The sequence below is a fragment of the Rhyacophila brunnea genome, unplaced genomic scaffold (assembly GCF_057557595.1).
Source record: "Rhyacophila brunnea isolate RB1 unplaced genomic scaffold, BYU_Rbru_1.0 scaffold_7, whole genome shotgun sequence".
In the NCBI taxonomy this organism is placed as follows: Eukaryota; Metazoa; Arthropoda; class Insecta; order Trichoptera; family Rhyacophilidae; genus Rhyacophila; species Rhyacophila brunnea.
In genome coordinates this window covers 17,977,751-17,991,329 of record NW_028233339.1, presented here as the reverse complement: position 1 = coordinate 17,991,329, position 13,579 = coordinate 17,977,751, and the positions used below count along the sequence as shown (strand labels likewise).

Here is a 13,579-nt window from a genome sequence, read left to right as displayed (position 1 = left end):
CATGAACGATTTACTATCGTACGGTCAACAATCGAGGAGTTGTAACCATCGTATTGCAATGCAACCCCGCGCATGGACGATCGAGCGAACGGCCGAATTGAAAATCTGTGTTCAGACACAAAATTTTACACCGATTCGAACCGGCCGGTGGCCCATTGGCAATGCTTTCAAATGAGAGCGCGCGCATGGACTATTGTTTCGCCGGCCGAGTGCACTCACACAAGCGCACCAAGTGACGCGTATGGTATGAAGCGCACACATACTATTACATCGAACCGCTATGAAACCACATGGCACATGACGGCTTCATCGATGTGCATCGGCATCAGTGTTGCCAACCGTACTATAATTATAGTATTTGTACTATAATTTTGGTCCGCGTACTATGTACGATATAAAATAGGTATAGTACGGCCAAAATACTATAATTTTGAAAATCGTACTATAATTTTATATAAAAGTACTATAATTCTGCATTTGCCATTTCGCAATCGAGTGGTCTTCGAAAATTTGGAAATCTGCGGCCCGCGGCGAAATATTTTTCCTAAAAAAAACAAGCCGACCATGAAAATTTGGGAACCTGCGGCCCGCGGCGAAATATTTTTTCTAAAAAAAACGAGCCGACTATGAAAAATTGTGAAAATTTTCATTTTCAAGAGATGACAACGCGTACTATATTTTATCCCCAAATACTATAATTTTGGAGGCTCTGTACTATAATTCCACTTTCAAAATATGGCAACACTGATCGGCATCATTTCATTATTCATTATTCGTCGTTCCGTGCACGTGTTTACTGGCTGCGTGCCGGCCAGTAAAAAATTGGATCATGCGCGGGCAAACCAACGATTGGCCGAATGCGTTCGGCCGGTTATGTAAACGTTCATGCGCGGTAGGCCTTATTTTTGTGTCCCTCAGTTCTAAACTGTAGAGGCGGAGGGTATCTCATTCCGTTTTACAATATTTTATGAAGTTATCCCATACCTACAAATAATTAAACCGCCAGAGAGCATTTTTATAAAACAATAAACCTTTTAAACATAATAGGTACCTAGGTATATTTTTATTCAAATTGATTACTGATTATGATTGAAACTACGTTTTTTATTGCATTCTTATTATCCCTGTCGATTGCGGCTATTTTGAGAGAACATTACAATTTATTGTATAATGGATGTCAGAGTATTACTAAAATAAGCTCAGCAGCCATTAAACACGATGAAATTTAATAGCCATATTTTAAAACATCTAGAAACGTCACCAAATTCAACCAATCGCAGATAACCACATACCCCAGAAATAAAGTCACAATAGAAATCGAGATTGCGTCAGCTGAATTAATTATGTCAGTCAAAAGTAGTGGTGAAACATTTAATAACATATTATTAATGTCAAGCACTCAATGATGCTATCGCTCGTATTACTTCAATCTTGACAAGTTTACCATCGTTATGGTATCTACTGATCAATGATCACAAACATCTAAATAATGAAAATGAGTTCGTCTATCCTGATCGCCCTGCCTAAAAATTACCTGCCTACGACTGCAATCCATTCGGACATGATGAGTCCTTCGGATAATTCTTCCAATCCAACCAGGAAACGGAGATTGGACCATCTGTCATGGGAGGAGAAACTTCAAAGAAAGTGCGTTGTTTATGTGGTCGTGACGATCTTGTGTTGTGTTTAGTTTTTAGTGCTAATTTTTAATACGATATTTTTATTTTGTTTAGGAAGTTGAAGAACCGTGTGGCCGCACAAACATCTCGCGACCGGAAGAAAGCGAAGTTGGATACCATGGAAGACCGCCTTACCAAGCTTGAAAAGACCAACCGTAAGCTGCTGAACGAGATGAGCAACTTGAGAGACATTAACGAGAGGTTGTTGAGCGAAAACAGTGAGCTCAGGAAGCAGTTGACTTCCGCGCCCGTAGTCAGTCGTGCAGATTCCAACGGATCTGCTGTGTCCCGTCCTCTGCCGAAGGAGGGATCTGCCCGACTGGCTGCGCCCACGGATCAAATTGCTTGCCTCTGCCGACTGGCGATGCTCTACCTCCTCTCCAACATCTCCTCTCCCAAATCGACTCCGATGAATATCTCGATTGCCTTGAACAACTCGCCGACAGTCTTCTCAGAGAAATTGATTCGGAAGCTCAAGACAGTGATCGAATTGTAAGAATCGCTTTTTATCCAATTGGTTCATTATTGCATCGCTTGAATTTTAGTTTTTTTTTTCACCCTAGAACCACTTAGTAATTACTTTACCATGTTCATTCATAAGAAGATCACGTGGACCTCAACAGAGTGGAAGTTGTATTAATTTTGATATAATATATTACTTACGGTCAATTCTTGATGAGAAAAGAGCTCGCTCTGCGTAAAATGCTGGAAAGTTTTGAAAGCCAAGACATTTTCCTTCATAGATATCAAGTTGCAATAACCAATGACATTAATATGGACGAAGCATCTGGAAAAACTATGACACTCACTTTTTTGTCGGGTCTGCCGAATGGCATAATCTGTTCTAACGCCATTACAATAAAGGTGATATTGCTATAAATTCCCGATCCTTTTTGTCGGGTCTGGCGAATGGTTCGGTTCGACGGGTTCGCTCAAACGAACATTGACACTAGAAACACTGTTCTAACGCCATTACAATAAAGGTGATATTGCTATAAATTTCCGATGCGTGACGTCTACCTATACATGTGCGAGTGTCGCTATGAGCGAATTTACTTGCTAGGTACTCTATTGAGTGCGTTGTCCAATAATAATGTCATTGTCAATAACCGACTGGTCCATCTGAGGGTCTTCCCTTCCAAGTGACTGATAACTAACTGATGGGGTAACTCCTCGATAATATGATCGGCATCCTACAATTCGCCACATAAGCAAGTCAAAGATTCTATTAGGCCAAGCTGACAAACCTTAGAGGCAAAACCACTGTCCAGTTAAGAACTTAGAAGTCCAATGGTCTGGGGTCAATCTAGTTATTTCCAAGCGCCAAACACACATTGAAAAACAACATGTGAATTTGCCAGACCCAGAACCTACGACTTTATAAGCTGACACATTACTGCTACGCCATCGTGGGTGTGTGTATGCTGTACAGTTAGTACGCCATATTGTTTTTGTGGTTAAGGTCTTCATCATAAATCAAATATCACACCAAAGCCCAACACAGTCTACTTATTTTTTGGTTACATTAGGCTGTGTTTGGTTTCACCTTAACCACAAAAACGATATGGAGTTCTGTATCTTCACTCTTCATAATTAGTATGTCATGTGTGATAGCTATTGTCGACAGTACCGTTTATTTCGCACATATATACTTGGTTCGTCTCTTGGCCCCTTTTCAGTCCTTATTGAGATTTCACCCGTCCATAATATTGAGGCCATGTCTATGATGTTGGTCCTGTACAGCATAGAAATTCAAACAATTTCATATCACTTATACAGTCTTAGTACCAAGACACATGGCAACACAGACGGCGTTGCGTCGACGCACGTCTTCTTGATTCCTAATGTATAGTGCTAATTTTTTCTCTCTTTTGTTTATAGAAATCGGAGTTTGAACAGGAAGACCGACTCAGTGAGTCAGAAATGGTGGGGACCACATCAGAGCACATGGAATCCGATGGAACTGAAAACTTAGAAATTAACATTTTAAGAAGTAATGCAGACACTATATTAGAACAACATTCCTACGCACACCCCTTCAAGAAGATTGATGAAGACACCAGTGCAGATGCACTACACTGCACTACACCAGAAGAGCAATCGTTGAAGACAGAAGAGCCTTCCGTGGACATGGACGCCGACACATTCTTTGGAACATACGACGAAGCTAGTGATTGTATAACCGTTGTTATAACCAGTGAAGATGATACATTTGAGGAGGAATCCTCTGAAAACAATTGTGGCGATAATGAAAGTTTACTCAATATAGATTGTGATGACAATTCCAACATGTTGACATGTCCTGTCTATTTAGACAAATCTGATGTTAAACTTCTTTCCCCGATGCAAGGTAGCCCTATTTCAAGTATGTCACCTTGCTCGTTCAGTTTACAGGACCCTATGTCTCCATCGTCAACGTTTATGTCCGATTTTGGATATGAATCTATCGAATCACCGCTTAGTGACGTGGTTTCCAATGAGTTTGACGATCTGTGGAGTCAAAGTCTCTCTGAATTATTTCCATCTTTAGTTTAGAAATGCATAAAACTTACCATAATATTAATGTAAGATTGCCTCATCTAAGTGTGTGTGATAAGTTTAAGTGAAGATTATTAAACTTCATATTATATTTTTATTGTACAATTTTTTATGAATTCATTAATTGTACAAATCATTAAGTGAGTTTAATATTAAAAAGCATTTTCGTGCACTGTTGTATTTATTAATTCTTGTTTAGGTGTATATTATATAAATCAAAAAATAACAATTCTGAAGTTAATTATCAAGATTATATTTATTGATATAATTATTCCTCTTATTTACATTGTTCTATATTATATGTAATATTTATATTAATATATTGGCTGCAAAATCTTAAGACTGTTTTATTTCTTCTTAAGCGTCAATGACATTCAGCTACTTTACCAGCTGTTTGTTGGCGAGTTTAAAACCGGGCGATTCAGCTACAGTGATTGTGATGACACACAAAACTTTCCATTCGCTGAGAAGCCACACGCCAGTGACTATTTTGACAGAACGTAGTTGCAGATCATAGACAATATATGTAAAAAAGCATAGATAATAATATGAATACGTATATTAGTTAAGGTGCTAAGTACCAAAATTTTCAAAACTGACATTTTTATAGAAAACTGTTCTACGTACCAACGCCAATACTGTTAACTATGGTCTAAGTGCCTTAACGGCCCACATGCTCGTCATAGGTCAAAATTGAGTTTTTATTGTATTTTCAAACCATGATCCTGGACACTCCTTAAACGTTGTAGATAATCTATTTATATAATTTTGAAGCCTTATTATCCTTTATATTTATTTTAAACATTTGATGATTGCATAAAGTATTTTTGTTACATAAAATAGTATTCTTTTAAACCTCTCGCTCTAATGTTTTAGAATATAGTCATATTTCGGTACATGAATGTGCAGTGGTGTTCAAACACGCGCGTCAATATCATTTTACTCCCTACTTCAATTATAGTTTGTCAATTTATGGCTACGGCCGTATGCTGTAGCATACGGAGACAAATTTTATAATACGTCACTTCTACACTATTGTGTAAATAATATCTCGTGAAAAAATGAAGTCTGAATAAAAGGGTCAAATCATAATGTTGAAAATTGACGCAAGTTTGTTTAGGAACGATGATTTTGTTGTATTTGGTTGAAATCAAAAAAAAAATGGGTGAATAAATCAATGCAAGGACCACCAATGCATTCACTGATTGTAAAAGACAAAGTGAAGGCATTCATAAAAATTTGGAGCTTTGGAAATCAAAATTACAAAAAAAGTTCGCCATGTATGCACATTTAAATTATTTGTACGCCAGATATATATTGATGCAAACAAAAATCTATTTACTGAGTTCTTGGTTAGTTTGATAATTCACTTTTAACATTATTTTATTAATTGTAAAAAAGTCGCCTGCGGTGCTGTTCTATTTCAGGTCTATTAAATATTTTAAATAGGTATGTGCTTGAAAGATCCTGATCTCGGGGCCCGCTTCAGGATGTGGGGCCCATAATAGAATCCATTTGTCAATGAACGATGATAAATTTGGATTGACTACTATTGAAATTGATTGTGCTAATAAACAAGCACATTCATCACATGAAAAACAAATTAATTTGAAAATGAATATATAAGTACTTAGTAAAACCTTGTTTATTTATTTTTCATTTTTGTATTAGTACATTGTTGACTATTTAAAAAGGTGTCGGGAGGGGAAATAAATGGGGGGGGGGGAAGGTGCTAAGATTAGTTTTTTTTTTTAAAAAGGGAGGCGTAGTAATATAAAGTTTGGAAACCACTGCTCTATAGTCTCTAGGGTCATATGCACATCGCCAAAATAAAACGCAGAATGATTGTATTAGGACTAGGTAAATACAAATTTGAATTTATTAAAACAAAAGTATCAAAAAACCTTATTTTTTTAATTTATAATATTTTGCCCATCTCTATGGAAAATGTCATCAGTGTTTACTTAGATCCCACCAGCGTCCCTTAGTTAGTACTTAGACCCTAAAATAAGATTCTTTGCGTGGTACTTACACCGTGACCGGAAATGTCAATTTCAAAGCTATGTACTGTGGAAATTCAAAATAAATTTAAGTTTTAAAATTATAGAAGCTGCCGAGAATGCTTTATACTGTGAAACCACATTTTTCAAAATGTCTGCTTCATACAATTGTTTTTGACAAATCAGTATTATGTAGCCACAAGCAAAACTAATTTTTGGTACTTAGCGCCTTAATTAATACACGTATTCATATACACAAGCTAGCGAATTGAAATGATAATATTGTGTTGTTTACTTTTATCTTATATGAAAAATGTCAAAATGAGTAGTTCGTTTTTTTTACCGGGAGGTCGCTTCCATCGCTCAAGTGCGCAGACGCAGTATACCCACACCCAGCGTGTGTCAGTCAGCGGCGGCTCCTCTTATGGTATATTTATAACTTTTTATCCTAAACTGAGAGACTATGATCTTAGTTTATTAATTACTTTAGGATATTGTAACCAAAAGTGAAACTGACACATCAACAGCTGTACCACTGGAAGATTGTTGTAATAACATCACATAATAATGACATGATACAGGGCGGCTCTCGTGGTGCAGTGGGTAAGGCGCTGGCCTTCCACCCGAGAGTTCTGGGTTCGATTCCCGGTCATGACAAAAACATTTATGTGTTTTTCTCAAAGCCTGGGTGTTTGTGATTGTTCAAAATTACTAACAAACCACCTTGTACGAAAAAGCAAGGACATGGTTATTAATAATTCAAAAAAAAAAAAAAATGACCTGATACATAGTTAATTAAAAAATAACTAATTATTAATTACAATGCAATAAGAGTCAATTACACAGACTATCATCAGAAGTTTATGACCATTTCTGTAAAACATATTCACCTCAGTGTTCAGATTTTGTATAGGAGGGTAGTATCTTGTGAATTGGTGGTTTTCAAATTCCATCGTTTTACAGCGCCATTAGTGTACAGAGGCTACCTTGCAAAAATCCTGGAAAATTCTTTGTAGCCGCAAGGCCGTCATGATTCTGATAAATATTTTGTCGCATTCGTTGAACTGAGAACGGCGATTTATAGCCGCATCTTTGGCAGCTTTCCGTGGAAAAAGAAATGTCGCATAGAATCAGACAGAGTCCTGAGCACTTAACTTAACTTATATGACTGCTGCTTCTTCTTCTGCATTCTGCTTGTCAATCAACGAAAGTAGCAATGTGGGTTTTTGAATGAAAAATATATCTTACGGCAGAGATTGTTGTGGCCTGCATCAGCATCAGCGCAATGAATTAAGATTAAATAAAACAGCTACAAAAATTGGGGAAAAAAAACAAAATATTATCTTCATTTAGTAACATATTTATTTAACATTTAAAATATATATAAATGTAATGGCAATTACTAAACATAGAAACATATATTATGAAATTAAAATATTAGAACATAATTAGTTTAAAATAAAAAAAATACCAATGCAAAATGTGCTGAAAGAGATTTGGCACATCATACTGTGATACACAATAATATGACTGTTACAGCAAAGTAAAGCCGAATTCATAAAAAAACATAGAATCTATAATATTATATCAATGTACAATAAATTATTTAGTGGAATTGGCGGGCTATATTGTGACAGTAGTTCTCTATTTTTAAACAATAATTTATTGAATAAATCAATGAGATATTAATTGTTAATTGTATCGATCAATTTTGTTCAAATCACTTTATATTCTGAACATTCGACTAGCCGTACCCCTTCATGTTAAAAAAATCCAATATAACAAGCAAAAAAAAACACATTCATATTAGGTGTTCCACAAAAGAACGGAAGACAAGTGTAGCTAAAGTATTAAACTTTTTCATTTCGTTATTTGGTGTTTATATTATTTCATTTAGAAGAGTGCATGATGTAATTATAAAAATCAAACATATTACATAATATATTCTCAATTCATTACAAATTTATTATATCATATATAACAAAGATCTGTTAAATTTTCTTTTCTTAAAATTTTTCAAACCACAATACACAATATTTGAACATTTATGTAGTCAATAGACGGAAGAGTATTAAAAAAAGTATACAGGCAGTAAAAACACTATAAAACTTTATCTTTTTATTGTGACTCGGTTACTTTACTTTCAATGAGTAATTTATTTACTTACAATATTATCGTAAGTATAAATCTGAAGTATTCAGAGGTTTTCACTTTGAAAACAAATAAAAATTGTAAACTTTAGAAATCTGCAATGTAATTTGAATTATTTTGAATAAAAATAAGAACTAATGCAAATTTGATATACTGCCTGTATTATTTGTATTCCTCGACGGTATACAGAGGACAAGTTAACTGAAGAGTCTTTCGAAACAGCCGTGACAGTACGGTTTGTCGTTTTGCTCTTTGAACGTTCCCTTATTCAATTGCTTGAGGCAGAATGCGCAAACGAAATGTTCCGGGTGGAATTTGCGGAACATGGCGGTGATGCAGCGTCCCGCGATGGGTTTGTGACAGCCGGCGCACAGCGATCCTCTCTTGGCGTGGTAATGAGTCTCGCAGTACGGCAGACCTTCATGGTCGAAGAATGAACCGCCGTGGAAAGGCTCTCTGCAGTCCTATCAAATAAAAGATATAACAAAATTATTAAATATCTAAAAATCATGTTATGTTATTACTTTACCAAATATTTTTGACAATAATTAGCCACAACACAATAATCCGTAAAGAAATGCATATGATTAAAAAATAAATATTGAACAAAAGAACCTTCAACGATTTCTCGATTATCCAGATTTCAATAATATCATCCGTTTGGTATGGAAAAGGTTTATTCTTGAAGTAAAAAAGAATTATTTTTTTGATTGCCCTGATTTGACATACATCCTCATACACAATTACCACATCGCATTGTTTCACATATTGTTATTCAATGTGTTAATAGGTTGAGCGTGTGACTAACATCTATTTATCGTAAAAACAAATCGTAAACCACTTCGTAAGGCGGCCCAGTTCCACATATGATTAGAGCGAATAAAAAAAAATGTTTAGATGCATATTTTTTTTCTTATTTTGGTGTCTGAATTTTAGGTGTGTCAAAAACAATATTTTATGAGTAAAAACACCAATCAACAACAACAACTTGACAACAGTTGAAATAACAATTTTATTATTGGTATTTACAAAATATAAGGGTGCGTCTTATAATCAGTGCAATATGGTAATCAAAATAGTAAAGGTTCTAATTTATATTTAAAAAGGTTCCATACTATATTACAAGCGAAAGTTTAGTAACATTTCTAATTTAAAATTAAATAACCAAACCATACAATCAATGTTCCCTCTAAGGTGTGTGCGTATACACGCACACAAAAATATTGCAAAAGAAAGCAACACTTTAAGAGAACAATACAATTGCTTGCACAGTTACATAATATGTATATTATAGTACTATTATACTTATTAATTAGGTATAGAAAACTTATCCCCTGAAAATGTCAAAAAGGAGTGGATGTGATAATTCAAATGCGATCATTAAGAAGAAATCCTGCGATAAATTTAAATTGGCTATCTGGAATCGTTAAAACAGAAATGCCATCTTCAATGCATTCGCAAAAAGTAAGAATTGGTGATATATTTGTTTATTCGGAAACAGATGATTGTCAAATGCATCATATGCTTCGCAGCAATTATGCAAGAAGAATAATTCACGTCTGGAAAGAAGTGGATTGAATGGAGGTTGTATCTTTTAAAAAGGCAAGTCAAAAAGTACACCGGAATGCTGTTACGAAATTCAAAAATTTGAAGAGGTGGACTTTTCAAAATAATGACAGATCACCCGAAGAACGAAAGAATAGGATTGAGATCTAGTCAAAGTGCTAATTGATAATGGTACTATTGGCTATAAAAATAAATGATTCTATGCTTTCTGTACAAGATATTCATAATCATATTGTATCTAAATACACAGATATTCCCGAAAGCTGGCGAAGTAAAAATTATGCGTTTAGTATTTAATATATTTTATCAAGGAATACTATCGAATTTTTTCTTTATTTCCTATTTTTTTTAGTTACTTTATTAATTATCGTTTGTGTTATTATTATATAAAATCACTGAAATTAATACGAGGGTGGGTCAATAAGTCCTTAGAAAAGCCGACAGGTGGCGCGACTAGTACTGTAAGCGGTTTGTTTTCATGCAGCGGCACTACCGATTCAGTATGCTGCGAAGTTTCAATCAGATTGGTCAGGTTGTTGTGTGTTTCTCGTACATTTAAAAAAAAAATTTGCTTGTGGAAAATGGAAAAATGGAAAATGGAGAAAATTGAGTTTGGAGCTGTTATTAAACACTTTAATATAAAAGGGTTAACAGCAAAGGAAATAAAAAATGAGTTGGATTTAGTTCACGGCATATCTGCTCCTTCACTTGCAACTATTTATAACTGGTTAAATGAATTTAAACGTGGTCGTACATCAACAAAGGATGAACCACGCTCAGGACGTCCCGTAGAGGTGACTACACCAGAAATGATCAATAAAATCCACGATATGGTGTTAAGTGACCGAAGATTAAAGTTGAGTGAGATAATTGAGGTTACAGGGATCTCAAAAGGTAGCGTCATTTCTATTTTACATGACAAATTGGGCATGAAAAAAATTTCTGCAAGATGGGTGCCGCGTTTGCTCACAGTCGACAATAAACGCAATAGGGTGGTGGCCTCTAAAGCCCTGTTGTCGCTCATGCAACGCAATCCGGATGAATTTTTTCGTCGCTTTGTGACTGTAGATGAAACATGGATACACCACTATACTCCCGAGACGAAAGAACAGTCAAAGCAGTGGATTGCGAAAGGCGAACCATGTCCAAAGAAGGCGAAAACCGTAAAATCAGCTGGTAAGGTTATGGCTACTGTATTTTGGGATGCACGTGAAATTATTTTCGTTGACTATTTGGAAAAAGGAAAAACAATAACAGGGGATTATTATGCATCTTTATTGGACCAGCTAAAAAACAAAATTGAAGAAAAACGGCCTCATTTAAACAGGAAAAAAATCCTCTTTCATCAGGACAATGCCCGTGTTCACACATGTTTACGATCAATGGCTAAAATTGAAGAATTGAAGTTCGAATTGGTCGACCACCCACCGTATTCGCCAGATTTAGCCCCCAGTGACTTTTTCCTTTTCCCAAACTTAAAAAAATGGCTAAGTGGACAACGTTTTTTTTCAAATGAAGAAGTCATCAATCGGACAAATGCTTATTTTGAGGACCTTCCGAAAACTTATTTTTCTGACGGTTTAAAAAAAATTGAGAAACGTCTAACCAAGTGTATTGAGCTCCAAGGAGATTATGTTGAGAAATAAAAAAAAAATACAAAAATAAAAACTGTTTTAATGCTTTTTTCTAAGGAATTATTGACCCACCCTCGTAAATACATTAAAATATAAGTTTTAATGAAAAATTGTATGTGTGTTTATGGGGGTGATGTAAATTTACCGCACCGGGTACGCACACCACTGCTAAGGTGCGTTGATAATACGCACACACAATAGAAAAGTTAGAGGGAACGTTGCATACTATGTAATATCATATCCACCATATTGTAATTTTTGTACAAAAAAGTATGTCATCAAATTACAATAGTATGTCATCGCATATATTATGTCTAATTTATTAAATGTAGGCTGCTGGCTGCCACTCAACTTTGGTTGGTAGTATTTACATTACTATTTAAAAATGATCTGTTTACATGGATTTGAGAAATACTGAAATTTCTACAGAAAACTAAATTTCCGCATTGAACAGGGTAATTGCTATCAGATCAGAATCGATTAACTTATCATTGTCAATAATTCCACATAACCATTTTCAACATTCTGTAAATGAAGTATCGTTCTTAAATGATCCTTCATTGCTATTTCAATACTAATAATGTTTATAGGTATTTATTTATGTTAAAGTGAAGCCAAAAATTCAAATTATATATGGTTGCTATAAAAATAAAAGCAACATAATATACATGTAATTCAATGCCATAAGATGCGTATACTTTTTCATACAAAACATCACATTTAAATAAGTACCTATGTGGGTCCCAGGTTCGAATCCTGGGTCTGGCAAATACACATACTTATTGTTTTTCAATTTGTGTTTGAGTCAGAGTGGCCCATATATGATCTTAATAGATCGGACATGGTCAAGAAAAATAAAATAAACGATGATGTATTGTGAAAACTGCTTCAAAATCATTTTTAAATTATATGTATGTCACTTATTTTCGTTTAATCCCTATCCCAATAATAATAGTTACATTACATATTTACGTTTGATCACAGAATACGCATAGTGTTGTTTCTCTATTTATTAGGCATATCATGATGTCATTCATTGAGAGCGTGAATTTGAATAAGGTAAACAAACAAGTTTTATTAAAAAAAAATACACCTTATGAGGCGTCTAATTACAAAAAGCGACAAGTCCACAATTCAATATTTTCGGGAAACAACGTTTTTATGTTTCAAGCTTCAATTATTTGTTTTAACTTGAGATTATTTTTTCCGTTGTATTCTATGTCGAAATTAGCACCAAATGGCAATTTGTTTCAGCCGATAAACTCTTAAATGTAATAAATATAGGCAAAATAAAATTGGACGTATCGCTATCTGTACCTCACTTTTTAATTTATTCCGCATAAGGCACATATTTCCGTGGCACTGTCATGAGTTTACCAGATGTTACAGCATGGGAGACGCCCTTTTCAATATTGAACGTTCCCTTATCGGTTGACTTAAACACGCGCGAAATCAACCAAGCTTTAAATAATATGAAACACGGACTTGGCGCTTTTTGGAATTTATAGATCAATACACATTGTGTAAAATTATACAAAGAATACGTGCGTATTTTTTTCTCGATTTTGACCAAATGTGGACTTATCGCTTTTTGGAATTAGACGCCTCATATGTAGTGTAGGAGAAAATGTTTTATGTTATTTTATGTGTTATCTTTAATCCTTTCCACGCGGACGGCACACCCGTTTGTGCCCTCATTAATTGGCCATTCGATATAATTAGCATGTTATTTAAATGTGGTAATTAAATAGTAATTAAATGCTCTGCGGTCAAAAAGTTAAAAGATCTTTTGCGAAGATTGTTTTTGTTAGTCGTTCGCTATACCTCTGTACAAGGTTAGAGGCACCATCACAGATACTTTCAATCTTAATACACATTTTAATTTATAAATCAAAATAACATTTATGAAAGCAGGGATTTGAACCCAGAATCATCCACACACTAGGCAGATACTCTACTGGTCATGATAACATACAAATAATATCTTCTTATAATGTAGGCCGACTATTTT

The 13,579-nt window shown here is 34.8% G+C and overlaps 2 protein-coding genes across 8 annotated transcripts in view; one reads left to right on the top strand and one right to left on the bottom strand.

Moving 5' to 3' along the window:
• Positions 1-1,307: 1,307 nt before the first annotated feature.
• On the top strand, positions 1,308-4,557 carry Xbp1 (X box binding protein 1). The gene is made up of 3 exons (XM_085958470.1): positions 1,308-1,647; positions 1,734-2,171; positions 3,561-4,557. The coding sequence occupies exons 1-3, from the start codon at positions 1,490-1,492 to the stop codon at positions 3,652-3,654; spliced, it is 690 nt and encodes a 229-aa protein (XP_085814596.1). The 5' UTR covers positions 1,308-1,489; the 3' UTR covers positions 3,655-4,557.
• A 3,521-nt stretch (positions 4,558-8,078) lies between these two features.
• LOC147064560 (leupaxin-like) overlaps positions 8,079-13,579 on the bottom strand; it is a 146,678-nt gene continuing 141,177 nt past the window's right edge. For all 7 annotated transcript variants that reach the window (XM_085958458.1, XM_085958457.1, XM_085958454.1 and 4 more), the window contains one exon: positions 8,079-8,832. In XM_085958458.1, the coding sequence (XP_085814584.1) occupies positions 8,566-8,832 (267 nt within the window). In that variant the 3' untranslated portion in view covers positions 8,079-8,565. The remainder of the gene's footprint in view (positions 8,833-13,579) is intronic.